This window comes from Gossypium hirsutum, chromosome A03 (genome assembly GCF_007990345.1).
Source record: "Gossypium hirsutum isolate 1008001.06 chromosome A03, Gossypium_hirsutum_v2.1, whole genome shotgun sequence".
NCBI lineage: Eukaryota > Viridiplantae > Streptophyta > Magnoliopsida > Malvales > Malvaceae > Gossypium > Gossypium hirsutum.
The window spans coordinates 93,730,946-93,754,478 of NC_053426.1; the positions used below are offsets into that span (position 1 = coordinate 93,730,946).

At 33.8% G+C, this 23,533-nt stretch overlaps 1 protein-coding gene across 1 annotated transcript; it reads left to right on the top strand.

The window, feature by feature from the left end:
• The first annotated feature begins 14,241 nt into the window (after positions 1-14,241).
• LOC107886498 (probable LRR receptor-like serine/threonine-protein kinase At1g67720) lies at positions 14,242-20,341 on the top strand. Its single transcript, XM_041098667.1, is given in 15 exon segments — positions 14,242-14,591; positions 14,742-15,279; positions 15,389-15,900; positions 16,028-16,160; positions 16,321-16,392; positions 16,478-16,546; positions 16,678-16,745; positions 16,846-16,933; positions 17,636-17,808; positions 17,899-18,152; positions 18,877-19,003; positions 19,108-19,173; positions 19,254-19,440; positions 19,516-19,648; positions 19,746-20,341. Coding segments are annotated over 15 exon segments (2,814 nt in total). The 5' UTR covers positions 14,242-14,521; the 3' UTR covers positions 20,070-20,341.
• The last annotated feature ends 3,192 nt before the right edge of the window (positions 20,342-23,533 follow it).

The window sequence follows — 23,533 nt, forward strand, 5'->3', positions numbered from 1 at the left end:
AGCGAACCATCCTTATTGCATTCCAATTGGGATTGAAGTAAGGAAAGGAGAAGGAAAGTAAGGGAAGAGAAGGGAAAGGAATGCGAGGGAAGTTGAGTAACCTTGTTTTCCCAGAAAACTTTTTAATTTTTTATTTACACAAATTTGGAGAAAACATAAGAAAAGAAAAGCAAAAACAAAATTTTAAAACGTAACACATTATTTTGTCATTTCTATTATTTTATAAATAGTTTTATAAAAATTATAATTATATTATCTATAAATTATAAATGTTATTATATATTCAAATTTAATTTTACAACCAATTTATATCAATTACTTAAAAATATTTAAAATTTATATTTTATATATCATAATATTAACGAGTTATCATAAATTATTGTATTATAATTTAAGTTGAATATTTTATTATATTTTAGGTGTAAAACTAATATATATAATTTTACACCATTGCATAACTTTTTATACTATTGATATATTAGCAACTTAAGTGTCATATTTTATATTCCATTTATGTAGACCATGCATGTCAAGTTTAGATCAAAGTATTTTTTTCAACTATTTATTTTATGATAAACATATCAAATCAATTTAAAATTTTATATGTATGACAAGTAAAATTATATTAATAGATTCAACGGTTGAATTGTTCAAATATCAATAGTGAAAAAAGTTATATAAAGGTGTTTACCTCGATGTAAATGGATCTTTCCTTATTTTATTATAATTTGTATTATTGTATCTTGGTAATAATAATAAATAAATAAATAAATAAAAGATACAGAAAGTAAGCATATTTACATTTGAATCAATTCTGCAAGAATTTTATTTATATGTGATTTTAATAGGTAAAATATGATTTATATATTGAATTTAAAATTTGAAAATAAATTATATTATTTACTTAAAAGTATTTAAAATTGAAATTTCACAAATTAATTTATTTTTTTAAAAATTTTATAACGTCATCTAAAATGGGTATTTTAATTTTACATAATATTTTTTTTACAAAAATACTAAATACACTAAATCTTAAATTAAATTTCTCAACGTAGGAATTTAAATTTTAGATTTGGATTTAGAAAAGAATGTAAATTTAGTAAACTATTTAGAAATGTATGTTAATGATAATTTCTTAAATCTATGAATTTTGAGAGATCTATCCTTAAAATATTTTTGAATTTGACAAATTAGATTAAATCAAAATTGGAAGATGTTTGTTAGAAGAGGGAGAGCATACTAATATTTTGGGCCAAAATCCATTTTATGGAATGTGCCGTAATGGGTGCATCAGCCCAATTTAGAGAATTATAAAATGTGGAGGTTGCTAGTCCTGAAGTCCTTTTTTTTTTTTTTTTAAAAGATTACACAGAAATAACAATTTAGCAAGGAGCAGTTTCCTTTTTTAACTTTATAAGATATGAGGTGATATAATAAATGTAAAGTTGAAAGCAGTGAGGCCCACTTGGGAGAAAGAGCAGAGGCATCCGCGTGAATACATTAACGACTTAACTGCTTTATGGGGTGGGGCCCTTCCAGATTGCGTACCCTATCATCTCAAGTTTTAAGGCTTTCCACTCTCCCTGTAACATATAACAGTGACTAAATTATAAAAAAAAAATTTTAATGAAAATAAGTCAATTTTTTAAAAATTGATGGGAATAGATTAATTTTGGTGTCTCCTATTAATGTGAAAATAAAATTTATAAAGTATGTTTTTATATTAACTTGAAGTCTCCTTTTTTTTAAGCAATGTGAAATATGAAATATGTATATACATAAACTCGTGAATAGGTTTGCAGCTTGTTCTTAGACAATATGAAATTACTTCCTTAAATTATGATATATATATATATATAGACAATATGTATATATAGACTCATGAATTGTTTAATCCATCACTTTGCCTAAATAATTATTTTATTTAGATAAAAATTTAAATTATTTAATTTAAATCTTTTTTTTACCAATTCTTTAGTATCACAGTTCCAAATCCTAAATAATTTGGAAGAGTATGGCCCCCTACTATCTTTGTGCAGAGACATATCTTGATTTTTGTTTTTGTCTATACATATTATTATTTTTTGTTAAAATAGACTGAAATTCCTGTATTCTTGATAAGTTTGGAATTTAGGCCTTCTTATTTTTATTTCAAATAATTTAGTTTCTCTATTTTTTGAATTTAAAAATACAAGTCTAATTGTTAACATTGTTAAAATTATTTTGTTAAATTTATTGGTGTGACTAAATTAAAAAATCACAAATACTGTAACATCTAGATTCCTGATTAATGCAACACCCCATATACGGCCTAAACCAAGTCTGGAAGCTACATCAAAATGTTTAGGTAAAACCAACCTTAAAGTAATTTAAAGTTCGTCATTTAGAAACACCTGTTGGAAAAAATGGATTTTTTGGATGCTTTGAGGCATATTCTAGATTAGTAAAGGTGGAGATTTAAATCATAAAATTATAATTTTATATTTTAATCCATGAGATGTTTACAACGGTATATCATATGCTCAAAATGGTTGAGTGATGAATGAGAAATTGATGCTCAAAATAAACCATATGTGAATTATGTTGAGGAAAATGGAAAGCTTAGTCCCACATTGGTTAGATATGAACTATGGAATATGTATATATATGTGAACCAACTTAATGGTTATTGAATGATTAAACTAATACTCTCCCTTATGTGTAAGGGGTGTAATCCAAACTTGTAGGGGTTAGGGGTGCACTCGCATGACGTGGGCGATATGAAATGTCCAGGCTGGTTAGGCTTGTAGATATTTTAGCCCAATATGAAATCTTAATTTTATTGTTGTTGTATCTTGGGAGACAGTCCACCAATGTTTCTCAAGCACCAAAGGAGTCTTAAGGAGACTATCTAAACAGGCCTCAACTACCAGTATAATATTTTAATTTTATTTTATGTTTTCCAATTTATATATATTGTTCTTGTTCGATCTCGTAATTAAAATAAATATTTTATATTGCTGTTATTTTACTAACGTTTGTGCAATAACACCAACCTAGTCAAACCAACTTGGATTTTACAAACTGAAATCCAAAATAAAACATACGTTAGTCCAAATACAGACAAACAATAGAGTATAATAAAGAGAGAGGACCAAGCTCCCGACGCACCAAGCCCCCTAAGTTTGTGGGTTACTTGCAATGCAGTCAACAAATAGAATGAGCTAATAACTCAATATGTGTAACTGATATATAGGCAAGACAATAATATAGATATAATAGTATTTGTCCAATTTCATATACAGAATCAAAAATAGATGATACTCAGTAATATTGTAACAGTTCAGATGTAGACTCAAAATAGATTAGATACAGATGTAGAACAGATCAGAATCAGATTCAGTTTCCTACTCCCATCCATTACATATCATCTTCGACTATCCCAACATACCACATAGGGTATCAAATACCCTTCCCTATACATCAAATAGTGTCAGTATGATACATTACAAAGTGATTATATGTTAGATGTCAAATTAGTATTCAATAAATCACCAGAATCAGATACAGAATTGTGGCTTAACCACTTAGTTTGACGGATCATTAAACTGCCCACACTTCATTCTTTATACTATTCCCACCCAATGTAGATGCAAATTGCAGATATCAGATATCAGGGATTTACATACAGTTATTTAACTTAAATTCATAATCAAATAATACAAATCAATATCATTTAACAGTTATCGCATCAATTATATGTACAGATAATCAATTATTCAGCCTCAGAATATTAAATATTAAGTTATGAAGTCCAATTTAGATTATATAGTCCAATATAGAAGGCCTAAGTTTGATTTGGACGACGCTTACTACCCTTGGGAAAATTTTAGTATTTTGGCTCATATACCTGTGTGGAGTCACACGGCCTAGACGTCTGGCCTGTGTGGTCCACATGACGTGGCACATGGTCGTATGGCTCAAAACAGTGAGTTACACCATCTGGCACACGACCAAGCACATGCCTGTGTGACTCACAACCCTTCACACGGCCTGGACACACATCCGTGTCACTCACCCGTGTGACCCTAAATCCTAAATAATGAGTTACACGGCTTGGATACACGTCCATGTCCTTGGCCTGTGTGACCTAAAATACAAAAAATGAGTTACACGGCTTGGACACACACTTGAGTCCTTAGCTCGTGTGCCTCTAATTCATAAAAAAATGAGTTACACAACCTACCACACAATCGTGTGGCTCACACGACTTACCACACAACCTGACACAAGGCTGTGTGACGTCGACAGTCATGTTTTCTGACATTCAAAAATTGTAAAAAAAAATTGGGTTTTCTGTACACACTTGATATAATTTTGAAATAAAAATAGTGTAGATCGAGACGTAAAACGACCATCCAATAACCAAGTAAACAACTTATTCGAACAAAAATATAGTTTAGCACAAAACTAACTATGTCGAAAGTTTCAATGCAAATCTCTCAAACAAAACCAACACTTACTTCGAATCACTAGCGATTACTCAAATTAGCGTTTTGGGATCACTACCTTCGATATCTACGTCTAAAAAGAAAGTGGAACAGTTTTTTAATAAATAATTCAAGTGAAACAATAGGAAAACCCAATTCTGGACACACGAACGAAGAACAACAGAAATTGTGCAGAAATAGGAGGAGATAATAGGAAAAACTTACTCAATCACCTTCCAGTCGACGTAGCGAACAACATAAACCCTTAGTTAGACCATGTAGCAAAATTATCTAAGCAAATCAAAAGTAAAGAAAATGAAATAAAAAATAAAAATAAAAATAAAAAGAAGAAAGAACATTAACTAGACTTTTTAAATTAAAACCAATAACTAAAATTCTGAATGTTAGCAAAAATATTTCTTAACGCATGCATTGAGACTTAAACACAGGACCAGAGAGAATACATAAGTTTAACCATTGAACCAACAAACTCATTCTAGACTCAAATTCGTACAGAATTAAACTTAAATCGATAGTTCAGGGATAATGACTAAATCAAATTAGAATAGCAAGAATTTTAAAAAACAAGGCTCGAACCCCTGACCTCAATTACATAAACAGAGTATTTAACCATAGAAACAGAGACTTAGTTACCGACAGAAATTAACAAATAACAGTTTAAAAAAATTTGAGTCTTTAAACTCTCTCCCCCTAAAAGAAATTTCGGCATTAAAATTTACCTGATTCAAAAAGATACGAGTATTGTTGATGAATCGTATCATTAGGTTCTCAAGTGGCTTTTCTTCCACAAAACCTTAACTAGAGGGACAATTTTCCTTCGTAAGATTTTAACATCTCACTCTAGAATTTGAACAAGCTTCTTCTCGAAGGTCAGATCAGGTCTTACCTCAATCTCTTAACAGAGACGATGTGAAAAGGGTCAGACCGATACTGTCTCAATATTGAGATGTAGAACACGTCATGAATCCGTTCTAGCTTAGGAGGTAACTCTAGCTGATATGCGACAGGTTCAATACATTTCAAAATGCGATAAGGTCCAATGAACCTCAGGTTCAACTTGCTCTTATGTTTGAACCAAAGAACCTTTTTCCACGAAGAAACTTTCAGAAACACTTGATCATCTATAGAATACTAGATATCTTTTTTCTTTAAATTGGCATACGATTTATGTCGATCAGAAATGGCCTTAGACAATATTGAATCAATTTAACAATATTCCCAATCTCAGATACTAGCTTGGCACCCAAAACCCGATGCTCACCTAACTCAGTTCAACACAAAGGAGTGCAAAACTTATGACCGTACAAAGCCTCGTAAAGTGCCATTTGAATACTAGACTGAAAGTTGTTATTATATGCGAATTCAGCCAGTGACAGATATTCTTCCCAACTACCTCAGAAGTCAATCACACAACTCCGTTATATATCCTCTAGAATCTGAATGATTCGCTCAGACTTTCCATTGGTCTGAGGGTGTTATGCAGTACTAAAATCCAATTGGATGCCCAAAGTCTCGAAAAGCTTCTTCCAAAATTGGCAAGTAAAATATGAATCTCTGTCAGTTAATCGGAACTAGAACTTTGTCTAGCCTTTGAATTTTAGAGGCATACAACTTAGCTAGCTTCTGAAGTGAATAATCTGTCCTAACAAGTAGGAAATGAGCATACTTGGTTAATCAATCAATAATGACCCAAACTGAATCCTTCTTAGTGGGTGTTAATAGTAACCCACTAATAAAGTCCATCGTCATACGGTGTCCTTTCCATTAGGGAATCTTAACCAGCTGTAGCATATCAGAAGATACCTGATGCTTAGCCTTAAACTTTTGACATGTCAAACAGTAGGAGACGAAGGTAATAATATCTCGTTTCAAACTGGACCACAAATAGAGCTCACAGTGATCACTATACATTTTATTTCCACTGGGATGCATAGCATAAGGGCTACTATGCGCTTATTAAAGAATCGATTGCCTTAACTCCATATCGTTAGGCACACAGACTCTACCCTTGAAACACAGAACCCCATTGCTATTAAATCCAAAATTAGAAGTTTCACCTACTTTAACCTGACGAAAACTTAGAAAGAGAGACTTATCACTCAACTGGTTGACTCAAATTTGATTAATCTAGGTTGGTTTAATTTGTAATTCAGCTAGCAAACTCTCATTATTGAATAAACTCAAAATTAGTGAACATCGCTATCAAATCGGTTATCACTTTATGACTAAAAGTATCAGCCACAAAATTGGTTTTACCGGAATGGTATTCTAACATACAGTCGTAATTTTTAAGCAACTCAACCCATTTTCTTTGCTGAAGGTTTAATTCCTTTTGAGTTTTGAGTTAGCAAATACTTGAGGCTCTTGTGGTCGGCGTAAATGACACACCTCTCACTATATAGATAGTGCCTTCAGATTTTTAGAGTGAAGATAACTGCAGCCAACTCAAGGTCGTGTATATGATAGTTCCCTTTCTGTGACTTAAGTTTTTGGGATACATAAGCCACTACATTACCATCCTACGTCAAAATGTACCCAAACTGATGTGTGAGGCATTGTTGTAGACAATAAAGTCCTTACTAGACTCAGGCTGTATCAGAAAATATGCCCGTGTCAAAAAGAATTGAGCTTCTCAAAGTTCACCTATTGCCCATCAGACCACACAAACAGAACATTCTTACGCAATATCTTAGTAAGTGGAGCTGCAATAAGAGATAACTCATCGATAAACCTCTAGTAGTAACCTGCCAAACCTAGAAAACTCCAAAGCTTAGGCACATTCTTCTGTTGTTTCCACTCGATCACAGTTTTAATTTTCTTAGCATCAACCCGGATCCCCTTGGTAGTCATAACATGCCCTAGAAAGGTAACCTCTTACAACCAGAACTCACACTTGCTAAACTTAGCATACAACTGTTTTTCACGGAATATTTGTAGAACTATTCAAAGATACTTTTCATGCTCATTCTTATTTTTTGAATAAATCAAGATGTCGTTAATAAATACTACTACAAACTGATCCAGATATGGTTGAAATACCTGGTTAATCAAATTTATAAACGCAGTCGGAGTATTCGTTAACCCAAATGACATAACTAGGAACATGTAATGTCCATAGCGAGTATTGAAAGTAATCTTATACACATAGGTTTCCTTAACCTAGAGTTGATGATAACTAGAATGGAGATCAATTTTAGAGAATATAGACGTCTCATAGAACTGATCGAATAAGTCATTGATCCTCGAAAGTTGATACTTATTTCTTACCGTTACTTTATTTAGCTGACGATAATCTATACTTATTTTTATTGATCTGTCTTTCTTCTTAACAAACAGAATTGGTGCTCCACATAGAGACAAACTCGGTCGAATAACCCTCAGTCAAGAAATACCTAAAATTGAGCTTTTAGCTCTATAAACTCTATAGACATGAAAGCTATACCCGGTAATAACTCAATGCCAAATTCAACCTCCCTGTTTGAAGGTACACTCAGGAAATCCTTAAGGAATACATCCGGAAAGTCTCTTACAATTCTTATATATTTGACAGAAAGCTTTGCAGAACTAGAATTAAATACAAAGGCTAGGTATACCTCGTAAACTTTTCAAACTAACTTTTTAACTACAAGAGTGAAGATTATATTAGAGAGGGAATTTTGATGCTCGCCAGTCATAATGATCTCGCTATCCTCATTAGATCTCAGAGTAACCCTCTTAGAGGCATAATCTAAGATGACTCGATGTTCCACAAGCCAATCCATTTCTAAAATCAAATCAAACTCTCGAAACGACAATTCTATCAGGTTAGCCTGAAATACCACACCCTGAATCTCCAACGAAACTTGTCTATATACTTTTTCAACTCGGACCAATTGACCTAGGAGACTAATTACAAAAATCTCTCTAGTAGTACATTCAACAAAAGTACCCAATTTCACAGATACAGTACTAAATATATATGAATGTGTGGACCCAATAGTAATCAGAGCAAAATATGGAACAATATTAATAAAGAACATACCCACTATAACGTTGACGTCGCCCTTATCATTGCAGTGCCTCGTTGCGTACATAAGGGTAAACTATCGTGCCTCAGTCTGAATTGCACCTTTGCCCGGTGCTTTTTAACTTCTGCCAAAACCATTACTACCCCTTACCATACCACGGCTCCTAAATGGTTGCAGAACTACCTTCAGAAGCTGAATGAGACCTAGAGTAGGGGTTGGTGCAAGAGGTTACAGCTGATGATATTGTTGGAGACAATCCCAAACATGGTGCTTTATCGATCCATACCGAAGACAAGCCCTCAACTTCCTCCAGCACTCACCCGGATGGTATCTTCCACAATCGTTACATGACTAAATCTCAGTCAATGCAACTGGAGCCTCAGTCCTCGGAGGCCCATCAAATCTCACCCATTTCTTGGGGTGCTAAACATAATTAGAGAGACCTGAATCCCTCTTAACCTTACTCTAGCCTCTATCTCAGTCTCTCATCTCGTGTTTAGTGTGCTTAACCTCCTTTGATATCTTTGCCTTGACAACCAAGGTTGCAAACGCTAGTTCCCGCTGAGGAGCTATCAGAACTCTTAAATCATACCGCAGACCTTTCTTAAATAATATACTATTATCATAGTTGGTCGTAACCAGTACTTGAGCATACTTGTTCAGTCTCAAAAACTCAGCTTTGTACTCGGTCTTAGATCTTTCACCTTGAACTAAACTCATAAACTCATGCCTACGAGGCTCCATATAACTCGCCCACACATACTTGTTTTGGAAGGCATTCTTAAAGAAATCCCAGGTAATCTATTCAGGCTGAGTGCCCTGCTGAACTGTCATTCACCACTGGTAAGCGTCGTCTCAAAGTAGAGACACGACACCCCTCAATTTCTGAGCAGGAGTGCAGTTGATGTCATTTATAATGCGTTCAATCTTTTTTAACCAATACTCGACTATTATATGGGCAACTCTAGTGACACCCCTAAATAACTCAGCAGCATTCAAACGGAGTTATTCAGTAATTGACCTCAATTTTTTAGTCCAGAATGGGTCTCAACGACCCTCTTTAGAACTTACAGCATAGCCTAGGATAATACGTTATCCTCGACTGTCGAAATCTGAGACCCAATTTCAGTTGTAGAAGTACCAACAATAATCTCGCTAGTCACTAGATTATGTATACTTCCCATAAAGGATGACTTTGCTCGAGCTCCCTCTCAGCGTCTATGACGCCCACGTGAACCACGTCCATGACTATCGTGTGAATTCATGCTATTACTGTATCTACAATATCAGAAGTACTTAAATCAGTTCAGATTCTTTATCAAATTTCTTATAACAGTTCATAACAGGATATTTAACTAAGTAACATAATCAAACATCATAGCATGTTTCCCTAATAGTATAACTAAGCAAGAATACTTATAGGTTCGGCGTTAGAACTCGGTCTTTTACAAAATCAGTTATTAGAGTTTTCGAATCAAGATTTCATTTAAAACACATTTTTATCAAAGAAAAAACCCAAAAAACATAAATAAGAGCTTAGAAAACACAGCCTAAGTGTTGTAAACCTAGTTTTGATGCCATTAAATGTAATACCACATACCTGGCATAGAAATTTAGACCAAGTCTGGAAGCTACATCAAAATGTTTAGATAAAACCAACCTTAAAATAATTTAAAGCTCGTCATTTAGAAACACCAACCCATTCAAACCAACGTGGAGTTTACAAACCGAAATCTGAAATAAAACATATGTTAGTCCAAATATAGACAAACAATAAAGTAATAATAAAGAGAGATGACTGAGCTCTCGATACGCCGAGCCCCCTAAGTCTATGGGTTACCTGCAATGCAGTCAATAAATAGAATGAGCTAATAACTCAACATGTGTAATCGATATATAGGCAAGAGAACAATATAGATATAACAATATTTGTTCAATTTCAGATACATAATTAGAAACAGATGATACTCAGTAATATTGTAAAAGTTCAAATGTAGACGCAAAATAGATTAGATACAGATGCAAAACAAACTAGAATTAAATGTAGTTTTCTACCCTCATCCGTTACACACCATCTCTGACCATCCTAACAAACCACATAGGGTATCAAATACCCATCCAGCCCTATTACCAAATAGTGTCGATATGACATATTATAGAATGATTACAGACTAGCTGTCAGATAAATATGCAATAAATCGCCAGAATCAGATACAAAATTGTGGCTTAGCCACTTAGTTTGGCAAATCATTAAATTGCCCACACTTCCTTTTTTATACCATTCCCACCCAATACAGATGTAGATTACAAGTATCAGATATCAGGGATTTACATATAATTATTTAACTTCAAATCATAATAAGATAATATAGATCAATATAATTTAACAGTTATCACATTAATTATATGTACATATAATCAATTATTCAGCCTTAAGATATTATATATCAAGTTATACAGTCAAATTCAGATCATATGAACCTTATGTGAGGCTTACGTTTGATTTGGACGACGCTTACGGTCCTAGGAAAAATTTTAGTATTTTGGCTCACACACCCGTGTGGATTCACACGGCTTGGGCGTATGGCCTGCGTGGTCCATACAGCTTAGCACACGGTAGTGTAACTCAAAACAGTGAGTTACACGGTCTAGCACATGGCTAAGCAGACACTTGTGTGACTCACAACTCTTCACATAGCCTGGATGTACACCTGTGTGATTCTAAATCTAAAACAATGAGTTACATGGCCTATATACACGCTTGTGTCCCTAGCCCGTGTGACCTAAAATACAAATAGTGAGTTACACGGCCTGGACACATGCTCATGTCCCTAGCCTATGTACTTCCAATTCATAAACAGTAAGTTACACAACCTACCACACGACTTGTAACACAATCGTATGGGTCGCAGGCTTAACATACGACCATGTGGTTTCGACAACCATGTTTTTCGGCGTTCAAAAATTGTATAAATTAGGTTTTCGGTACACACCAAATATAATTTTGAAGTAGGAATGACGTAGAAGAATCCCAGGACCTAAAACGACCATCCAATAACCAAGTAAACAACTTATTTGACAAAAAAACACAATTTAGCATAGAACTAACTATGTCGGAAGTTTCGACACAAATCCCTCAAACGAAACCAACACTTACTATCGAATCACTAGTGATTACTCAAATTAGCATGTTGGGAAACACTACCTTCGATATCTATGCCTAAAAAGAAAGCCAAACAGTCATTTAACAAAAAATTCAAGTGAAACAACAGAAAAACCCAATTTCGAACACACAAACAAAGAACAATAGAAATTTCGCGAAAATAGGAGGAGATAATAGGAAAAACTTACTCAATCACCTTCCAATCGACGCAGCAAACAACAAAAACCCTCAGTTAGACCTGGTAGCAAAATTATCGAAGCAAATCGAAAGTAAAGAAAAAGAAAAACAAAGAAAATGAAAAAGAAATAAGAAACAAGAAAAATAGAAAAGAAGAAGGAACGTTAACTAGACTTTTTAAATTAAAACCAATAACTAAAATTTTGACTATTAGCAAAAATATTTCTTAACGCATGCGCCAAGACTTGAACACAGGACCAAAAAGAATACAAAAATTTAACCACTTAACCAATAGACTCATTCTTAACTCAAATTCACACAGAATTAAACTTAAATCTATAGTTCAAGGATAAAGATTAAATCAAATTAGAATAGTAAGACTTTTTAAAAACAAGGCTTGAATCCTTGACCTAAATCACATAAATAGAGTATTTGACCACAGAAACAGAGACTTAGTTACCGATAGAAATTAACAAACAATAGTTCAAAAAAATTCGAGGTGTTACAATTAAACTGACCAAACCATCAATTTTTTATTTAATTGTTCAACAATATTTAAATAAAAAATTTAAACCAGCTCTAGATTTTGTGACAAGTGTTGAACTCTGATTTCTAACATGTAGTTCTAAATCATATTAGATAAAATACAAAATTGAAAGTTGTGCAAGAAAAAAGAAAGAACATTATCCTTAAATCATAACTATTTTCAGAGTAATTATAAACCTTCAAATTAAAGTGCAACTCAACTATTTTAAATATACATTTAGAAAAAAATTTACAATTATTTTTTGAGTATGTCAAATATAGATTTTAACAAAATTGATTGTTTTTGGTTTCTCTATGAATTACAATAAAATGAACATTAAAAGAGTTAGATTTGAGATATAGCCATATTTGATACCTGTATTTTTATAAAATGTCTAATATGATACTTGAAACTGTCAATTATTTATTTGGTACCTATACTTTCTTAAAATATCTAATGTTATAGTTTGAAAATTTTTAATATACTATTTGAACTATCAATCTATATATTACTATAGTGTCAGAAGTTAACATCCTTAATATACTAAATTAACCAATACAAATTCAACACATGCATTTTTTTTTCACAAAACTATCATTTTCTCATGCACTATCATAACTTTTTCTGAAAAAATTAAATAAAAATAATAAATGGAATTAAATTAAAATAAAAAAAAACTAAACCTAAACCTAAACAACATAACAAACAATGTAGAAATGGGCTTGCATTTTGTAACTCATATTTTTGCAAATTTCTTTGAACCATAATTTTTCAAAATTTATATCTCCTACTTTACTGGTTCAACTTGAGGTTGAATAACTTGATTTTGTAGATTCTCTAAAATTTGCTTCAAAATGTTTGGGTTCATTTTAAGCTAAAAAGGTTAAGTTTTTGAAAGAAGATTTGGAAAAAATCAAAATCAATTTTTTGCATTTAAGATTTCATGTGTAAAAACTTTGATTTCAAATGGGAAATTTTTTGAAAAGAATGACTTTAATATTTACTTTAACTGAGAAGATAATATTTTTGTTTATATAAATTTTGTATTTACTTCTTTTTTATTAATTACATGTGATCTAGGTTTAATTATTTATTTTTTAAGAATTAAATTTATTTTAATATTATGCATGTAAAATCATTATGATTTGAAAAAAAGAAAAATTTATGCATGTTAAATTTTAAATGATTAATTTAATATTCACTAACATGTTATAGAATTAAATAATCGAATGAATTGATTTCGATTTCTCCATTAATCAATTTAAAATCAAATCAGCTAAAACAGGCACAGGAAATTGAAGCATCCCTAATTTGGTGGGGGAGGAAATTGAAGTTGTCCAGTTGTGGAGAAATGGTTAAAGTTAAAGCCCATTGGAAGAGTGAAGAAATTCACATTTGCATGAAAATAGCTTTCATCTTTTTCAGTCTCTTTTCCCAAAGCTTGAAAAAGTTTGCAGACAAGTTGGGTCAAAGCGACATGCTTTTGTATACCATAAATCAAAAGCAACGAGTAAAGCTAATAACATTGTAATTTAAAGGCTTAATTAAATAATAATTTTCCATTCAACTAACGTGTTTGTGGTACAATCTTGTTTCAATTAATATTATTTATTGTCCATTAATTAAAAGATGTTTTTTTTTTTGCATGGCCAACTTTCTTTTCTCTCCTACACTGTCAAACTCAGTCACATTAAATAGTAGGAAATACCAACATTAGCTTCTTCTTTTTTCTCAGAATATAGTAATTTTTAGACTAATATTCTTGCCCAATATTTTTCTTTTTTTACCCTTTCATCCTGAATTTATTTCTAGCTGATGTTACTATTTCTTTATAATATTTTATATATAAATTTCTTTTTATTTTTTTCTGAAAAAGCAAGCATGAAATCTTTTATTCTTGGAAAAAGGAGATTCCAAAATAAAAAGAAATGGAAAATAAATAATAATAAAAAAGAAACAGCCGTGAATGAACATTGCATAAACTCATCAATCAGGGAAAAAAAAAAAACAAAGTTAAAAAGGTTAGTGGCTTAGTGGAGTAAAGAAGGGTTGGATGTTGAACTAAAGCCCACAATTTCTTTTCTTTCTTATCATTTACAGAAAATTTACAAGTCTAAAAAGATCAAAAGGATCAGTTTTGCCGCCTTCATCTTCTTCAATGGTTTCATTTACACAGTTATGTATACTGTATTTCTACTTTATTGCCTCTGTTGTATCCCAAGTTTCAGGTATGTTTAGTAAATCTCTGTATTCATGGAATTCCAGGATTGTTTATCATGTAATACGATTACATGAATTAAGAATTAAGGAAGAAATCTTGGGAAATTTTGTATATGATCAACATCATGGTTTTTCTTTTTTTAATGGTGCCTCTGCAGAGTTTATCAGTATAGATTGTGGAAGCACAAGTAATTACACTGACCCTAGTACTGGACTTTCATGGAGTTCAGACATGGATATCATGAAACATGGGAGACAAGTGAAGGTCGAAAACCCGAACGGGAACTCGATGCAGTTTCGAACTCGAAGAGACTTTCCTTCGGACAACAACAAGTACTGTTACAATTTGAGCACCAAGGAAAGAAGAAGGTACCTTGTTCGTGCAACCTTTCAGTATGGGAGCCCTGCGAATGTAGATGCATATCCCAAATTCGAAATTTATGTAGATGCAACTCAGTGGGCAACTGTGACAATTCAGGATGGCTCCAGGAAATATGTGAATGAAATGATCATAAGGGCTCCTTCAGATTCCATTGATGTTTGCATATGCTGTGCAACAACTGGTTTTCCTTTCATTTCCACTCTTGAGCTTCGCCCCTTGAATCTTTCCATGTATGCGACAGATTATGAGGGTGATTTCTTCTTGAATGTTGCAGCAAGAGTGAATTTTGGTGCTTTAACTAAGGATTTAGTGAGGTAAAGTATGATCTGCCATGGTATCTGAGAACTGTTTGATGTTTTGCTTTATATGCAAGGCATTTGATGAATCCGTTTTGATTTATGAAAATGGAATTTGCATTTGTAGGTATCCAGATGATCCATATGACAGATTTTGGGAGTCTGATCTTGATAGGAGGCAAAATTTTCTTGTAGGAGTGGCACCTGGAACAGCAAGAATCAGCACATCGAAGAATGTTGATATAAGAACCAGAGAATATCCGCCTGTTAAAGTGATGCAAACAGCAGTTGTGGGCACTGAAGGAGAGCTTAGCTACAGGTTGAACCTCGAAGGGTTCCCAGCCAATGCTCGAGCCTATGCGTACTTTGCTGAAATTGAAGATTTGGCTCCAAATGAAACCCGTAAATTCCAACTGCGAGAACCTTACATCCCTGATTATAGCAATGCTGTGGTGAACATAGCTGAGAATGCCAACGGGAGCTCCACGCTATATGAACCGAGTTATATGAACGTCACCCTCGATTTCGTTCTGTCATTCACCTTTTCCAAGACAAATGATTCCACTGAAGGACCACTCCTTAATGCAATGGAGATAAGCAAATACCAGCAGATTGCTGCCAAAACCGAGAGGCAAGATGGTAAGATGGCCTTGGTGTGTTTTGATTTTTTATAACTTTTGATCATATTGCACATTATAACATGTGTGTTCAAGGAATTGGCTTGACTCAATGAGCTAAATGACTCAGTGCCTTGTTGAATTGTCAGTGACTGCTCTCAATGCCATTCGCAATATGTCCGCTGAAAGCGTTTGGGCGAATGAAGGAGGTGATCCTTGTGTTCCAACTCATTGGGAATGGGTAAATTGCAGCCCAACACCACCACCAAGAATAACAAAAATGTAATGCATTTGAACTTGGTAAATTTCTTGTTCATTTCATAACTTATATTACGCTTTACTGAATTATCTTTGGTCATTAAAACAACTTTGTTAAGTTCTTTTTAGATTGGTTATTCTATTCTTCATGATAGTTGATGGACTATTTGAACCTGATGAACAGTGCACTGTCAGGACGGAATCTGAAGGGCCAAATTCCATCTGAGATTAATCACATGGAGGAATTGACTGAGTTGTAAGTCCTTTAGTTCTACATCCAAGACTTAATCTTCGCTAATTTTGCCTATTACTATCCACTAAAAAGCTATCATCTTCTTTAGGTGGTTGGACTTCAACTCCTTAACAGGGCCACTCCCTGATATGAGTAACCTTATCAATCTGGAAATTGTGTAAGCTCTTCACCGTACAAAATACATAGACCTGTACTAGCTTTCCTTAAGAATTCAGGATTGGTATTTCACTCTGGTACTTTGTTTTTCATGAGCTACTCCTCACTCGCATCTTTTGCCGGTGCTTGCAGGCATCTGGAGAACAATAAACTTACCGGTTCACTACCTTTGTACCTCGGTCGTTTGCTAACTGCAGCATGTATGGAATCTTGATTTCCTATCTTTAGGTCTTGAAATATTGTTTCATATTTATGGCTTTTTTTTTTCCTGATATATCTATTTCAAAGCTTCAACAAAAGGGTAATCTATACGTTTCAGGTACATACAGAACAACTCGTTTTCTGGGGAAATTCCTGCAGCACTGCTGAGCAAGAAAATAAGTTTCAAGTGAGTACCTTTTAGTTATGCATTACTTCTTAAGGTCCAGAAAAAAAAAGTGGTTCGTATTTGAGGACCATTTTAGTGGATAAATACATTAGTTTTTTGCAGCTGCAAAGAATTAAACGTTCCCAGTGTCTTGTTATATCTGCATCCAGAACAACAAATAGGAGCCTGGTTATAAGTTGATAAAAGAGCTGAGGCATCATAGGTTCTATAATGCTTTTGATCACACGAAAGACATACAACAATTCATAAAGTATAACTAGCTTGTAAAACCTACGTTATCTAGATTCAAGTGCTAGATACTGATATATTTCTGATATATGTATTTTCTTTTTTAAAGTTCTTTCATATATTTGAAGGATCATTCTCCTCCTAACGTTAAAAATATGTGTTTGGCATACATGTTGGACATGGGTACTTTACGAATCCAGGTGACATAGTGAAAAACCATTTTAATCAAAAGACCCTAACTTCCCTTGGAACTTAACCTCACCACCAAATGATGATGACATTATGCCCTTTACTCAACATGGTACTAAATACTGCACTAGTTATGCTGAAAGACCTTAGGGCAATGCATCTAATTTAAGGATTATAATCCTAGAATCATTAGAACATATGTAAAGAGTTCTGAAGATAGATCTGAAAATGCAGTGCTATGTGATCCAGCTAGGTAAATTTATAAATATATCTCTTCTGTTGCAGCTATGAAGGTAATCCTGGACTACATAATGAGGCACAGAGAAAACTGCGTTTTAAGTTGATACTTGGGGCCTCAATTGGAGTGCTGGCAGTTTTATTAATTCTTTTCTTGGGAAGTTTAATATTGTTGCGCAATTTCCGAAGGAAGATGTCTCACCAAAAATGCGATGAAAATGGTATGAAAATGCTTAGAATTACTCATTGTTTATCACTTATGCAATGTGCAAGCCTTAACATTTCCAACATTGATTCTTTGTTTTCATCAGGTAACTCCACGCAACCAGGCACCAAACAATCAACAGCATGTTCAATAGCACGGGGTGGGCATTTACTGGACGAAGGTGTGGCATACTGTATCTCACTGTCTGATCTAGAAGAAGCAACTAACAATTTTACCAAAAAGATAGGGAAAGGAAGTTTTGGATCTGTCTACTATGGCAAAATGAAAGATGGAAAAGAGGTTGCAGTCAAGACTATGGCTGATTCATCAAGCCACTTGAATAAGCAATTTGTGACTGAGGCAGTGTTCCATAATCCCATTTTTCTAACTCTCTTTACACATTCACAATTTAGTGAACTTATAAATCACTGTATGTGCTAACTTGTTTTATAGTTTTAGTAATCCACAGGTCATAAAATCATTAACGGATAAACTAGATTAGGTGAGTAAAAGGAGATTGTAGTCTGGGAGAGGGGAAGGGTTTGCACTTTGCAGATATTTGGTTTCGGACCCCAAGAATGCTAGATGCCACCTTTTGAGAGTGACTACAATAATCAACAGGATTATTCTCTTTTGACCATATGGAAAAGCTATGAATTGCCTATATCTGCAATATGAATTTGAGATTTTTAACAGCCTGTTCCTTTTAAGAGAATGTCAAACGTTTAGGTTCCTAGATTCTCAGTTGTTCCCACAGCCCCCCCCCCCCCCGCCTAACATTCTGTCGTTGTCTAGTGGAAGGAATAATTAAGATTCTCCCATTTAGGCCATACAGTCAACAAAGAACAAAAAGTGGGAGAGTTAAGAGCATCCTTATGAAAATAAATTTGTTAGCTGAAAATATCATATGGCTTTGTTTCAACACTATTGAGGCCAGTCCACTTGCAAGGATCAATAATTTGTTTATTCTTGTCCTTGAAACTGGTACATACTGGTCAGTATAACCAATATCAGTACCATATGGATAACCTTGAATTTTTACCTCACACTATATGGTTAAGTGATGACTGAAACATGCTTGCAGGTTGCCCTCCTATCAAGAATTCATCATAGAAACTTGGTTCCTCTAATTGGATACTGCGAAGAAGCTCATCAACGGATATTAGTTTACGAATATATGCACAATGGAACTTTGAGGGATCACATACATGGTTTTCTTCTCTAACAAGAAATCAATTTATTTGTTTTGCATATTTTATCTTTTCCAAAAGCTTAGTGTGGTCAAAACAATTCAGAACCATGTGCATGATGGCAGGTTCAGTCAACCAGAAGCCCTTGGATTGGCTTGCTCGTTTAAAAATTGCAGAAGATGCAGCTAAAGGTTTAGTATTGAAGCTCTCGATAATTGATGCATTGGTATTTAGCTTTTTTAAGAATAAACATAAAGTTAGATTTCTGTAGGCCTTGAATACTTGCACACTGGCTGCAATCCCAGTATCATTCACCGAGATGTTAAAACAAGCAACATTCTTCTAGACATTAACATGAGAGCAAAAGTGTCTGATTTCGGACTTTCGAGGCAAGCTGAAGAAGATTTAACCCATGTATCAAGTGTGGCGCGAGGAACAGTTGGTTACCTAGATCCCGAGTAAGCTATACAGGATACCATTCACTAACAATTTATTATCATGTGCTTACCTAATTCATTTATATGTTGTAACAGATACTATGCAAGTCAACAATTGACTGAAAAGAGTGATGTTTATAGTTTCGGGGTTGTTCTTCTGGAACTTATCTCTGGAAAGAAACCGGTATCAGTAGAAGATTTTGGTCCTGAACTGAACATTGTTCACTGGGTACATTTCTCTGCAACTTTCATCCATTTCTTAGTATATCTGGAGCTGAATCGAAGTAGAAATACCTGAGCTATTTGTTTTTTGTTTTTTTTTACAGGCAAGATCCTTAATACGCAAAGGCGATGTAATAAGCATTGTAGATCCATTTCTGGTAGGAAATGTGAAAATAGAGTCAATCTGGAGGATTGCAGAAGTGGCTATTCAATGTGTCGAACAGCATGGATACTCCCGGCCCAAGATGCAGGAAATCATTTTGGCTATACAAGATGCAATGAAGATAGAGAAAGGGGATGAGGGCAATGCAAAGTTAGCTTGTGGTAGTTCCAGGGGACAATCTTCCAGGAAAACTTTGCTTGCTAGCTTTCTTGAAATTGAGAGCCCTGATTTGTCAAATGGCAGCCTAGTCCCATCTGCTAGATGATTTTGTAGCTCAATCTGCTGATATCTTTGGAGTATGATGAATCTCAATGCCATTTAACACTTGGCTTGTATATTTGGAATGTAAACAACTGTAACACCTGCTTTTTGATGTGCAAAACTAGATGGAAATAGAATCCACGATTTAGATATCCAAAACCGTAACACGTGTGGGTTTCAATTCTAACTTTTACTACCCTTTCTTGATTCTTAAGTTATAGTCTTCTTTCTGTACCAAGGAAACATATGGAAATAAAAGAATGTATTTTTAGGTAAGAGAATTGTATTTTAGTCCAACTTTCTTGACCAAATTATATTCATTCAAGATATGGAGAATGTAGAAATTAACGTCGATAATAGCAAAATAGAACGATTGCAAAGCAAAAAGAAAGAAAAAATAAGAACAAACACATTTTACGTGGAAACCTTGTTGAAAAAAAATCATGGGTAGGGAAGAAGAAAATCCACTAATGTTGAAATAGGAATGATACATGAAAAGTTTAGTTACATCTATTTATAAGTTGAAAAACCTTATTATAACCAATGTAAAATAAAAAAAATATAATTCTATATGGATTTTACTTTTATTTTATTTTAGCACTTTTTTTTTATTTTAATAAGGATTCGAGTCATTCAATTCTAACAATCTCCACTTTGAAACGAATTCTCAACGAATAAGTTGTTCACCACGAACTCTCAACAAACAAGTTCTCCACCTCTTCCACGAAACCCCTTAAAGGTGTTATTCAACAATGAACACCAACCAAGTCCAATCAATGCTTAAACTTGGTTATAGGCAATGACTTAGTCATCACATCTGCAGGATTTTCATGAGTACTAACTTTGCTCACAACAATATCACTACGAGCAATAATATCACACACAAAATGATACTGAACATCAATGTGCTTTATTCTTTCATGAAACATTTGATCCTTCATAAGGAAGATGATAGTCTGACTGCCACAAAACACTGTATTGATCTGAAGGTGTTTACTGAGTTCACCAAAGAGTCCTTTTAACCAAATATCTTCTTTACAAGCCTCAGTAATCGCCATGTACTCAACTTCAATAGTAGACAAAGCAACTATAGTTTGCAAACTATCTTTCCAACTGTGAAAAAAATAAAATAAAATAAAATAAAGAACACACAAATTTTACGTGGAAACCCTTTCGGGAAAAAACCATGGGAAGAGGAGAAGAAAATTCACTATGTCGAAAAATTTGACTCAAATACAAGAGGAATAGACTATGTCTATTTATAGGCTTGCAAAGCCATATTCTAGTAGGATTGAAACACCTTATCCTAATCAATATAAAATAGATGGAGTTTAATAAGGTTTAAAAACCTTATTCTAAAATAAAATAAAAAGAAGTCTAGTTCTATATGGATTTTACTTTTATTTTATTTTCCATCGTATTTATTTAAATAAGAATTTGGGTCACTTAATTCTAACAATCTCCACCTTGACACAAATTCTCAATGAACAAGTTCTTCATCGCGAACTTCAATAAACAAGTTCTCTACCTCTTCCATAAAACCCTTAAGGGTTTAACTTCAACAATGAACACCAACCAAGTCTAAGCAATGCTCAAACTTGGTTATAGGAAGTGACTTAGTCATCATATCTATAGGATTTTCATGAGTACTAATTTTGCTCACAATAATATCACCACGAGCAATAATATCACGAACAAAATGATACCGAATATTAATGTGTTTTGTTCTCTCATGAAACATTTGATCTTTGTAAGAAAGATGGCACTCTGACTGTCACAAATACTGTGCTGATTTGAAGGTCTTCATTGAGTTCACTAAATAGTCCCTTCAACAAAATAGCTTCTTTACAAGCCTCAGTAATCGCCATGTACTCAGCTTCAGTGGTAGACAAAGCGATTGTAGTTTGCAAAGTGGCTTTCCAACTAATTGCACAACCTCCGATTGTAAAGACGTAACCTGTGAGAGATCTTCTTCTATCAAGGTCTCCAGCAAAATCAGCATCAACATACCCTATAACTCTATCTTTAGTTCTTCCAAACTGTAAGCAAACATCAGTAGTGCCTCGTAAGTATCTTAAAATCCACTGAACTACTTTCCAATGTTCTTTACCGGGATTTGCCATATATCTGCTAACTGCACTGACTGCATATGATAAATCTGGACGTGAACAAACCATAGCATACATGAGAGATCCCACTGCACTAGAGTATGGAACATGTGACATGTACTCAATCTCATATCTGATTGAGGAGACAAGGCCGATAAAAGTCTGAAATGGGCTGCTAAAGGAGTACTAACAAGCTTAGCACTCTGCATATTGAACCTGCAAAGAACTTTCTCAATGTACCCCTTCTGACTTAGGTACAATTTACTTGCTTTTCTATCTCTGAGAATCTCCATACCAAGTATCTTCTTTGCTGGTCCTAAATCTTTCATCTCAAATTCTTCACTTAGTTGGGCTTTAGCCTTTCTTATCTCTCCTTTATCTTTTTCTGCTATCAACATGTCATCAACATAAAGAAGTAGATACACAAAAGAACCATCACTGTTTTTCTTAAAGTAAACACAACTGTCTAAACTACTTCTTTGAAATCATGAGAAGTCATAAAGGAATCAAACCTCTTGTACCACTGTCTTGGTGACTGTTTCAAACTGTAAAGGAACTTTCTCAGCAAGCAAACATAGTCTTCTTTTTCTGAGACTATAAAACCCTCTGGTTGTTGCATGTAAATATCTTCCTCAAGTTCTCCATGCAGAAATGCAGTTTTTACATCTAACTGCTCAAGCTCCAAATCATGCATGGCCACAATACCAAGCAAAGCTCGAATCGAACTATGCTTAACAACTGGAGAGAACACATCTGTGAAGTCCACTCCTAGAATTTGTCTGTAACCCTTTGCAACAAGCCTTGCTTTATATCTGGGTTCTTCAACTCCTAGAGTCCCTTCTTTCTTTTTAAACACTCATTTACAACGAACAACCTTTTTACCTTTAGGAAGTTTCACAAAGTCCCATGTTCTGTTTTTGTGGAGTGATTCCATCTCTTCTTGCATAGCAAACATCCACTTTTCTGAGTCTTCACAGCTAACCACCTCAGAATAATTAGATGGCTCTTGATTTACATCTATATCTTCAGCCACATTTAAAGCATAAGCAACTAGATTAACCTCGGCATACTTCTTTAGAGGTTTAAATTCTCTTCTAGTTCTGTTTTTGGCGATAGAGTATTGTGGTGAAGAAGCAACTCTATTCTCAATTTTTGTTCTGGCTTGAGGAGTTGACTCTGTATTAATCTGATGCTCCACCTACTTTTGATTTTCTTTATTGGAAGATTTTTTAAGAGATAAGTTAGGTAGCATAACAGTTTCATCAAAAACAACATCTCTGCTAATCACAACTTTTCTATTTTCAGGACACCATAACTTAAACCCTTTTACACCAGCTTTATAACCAAGAAAAATGCATTT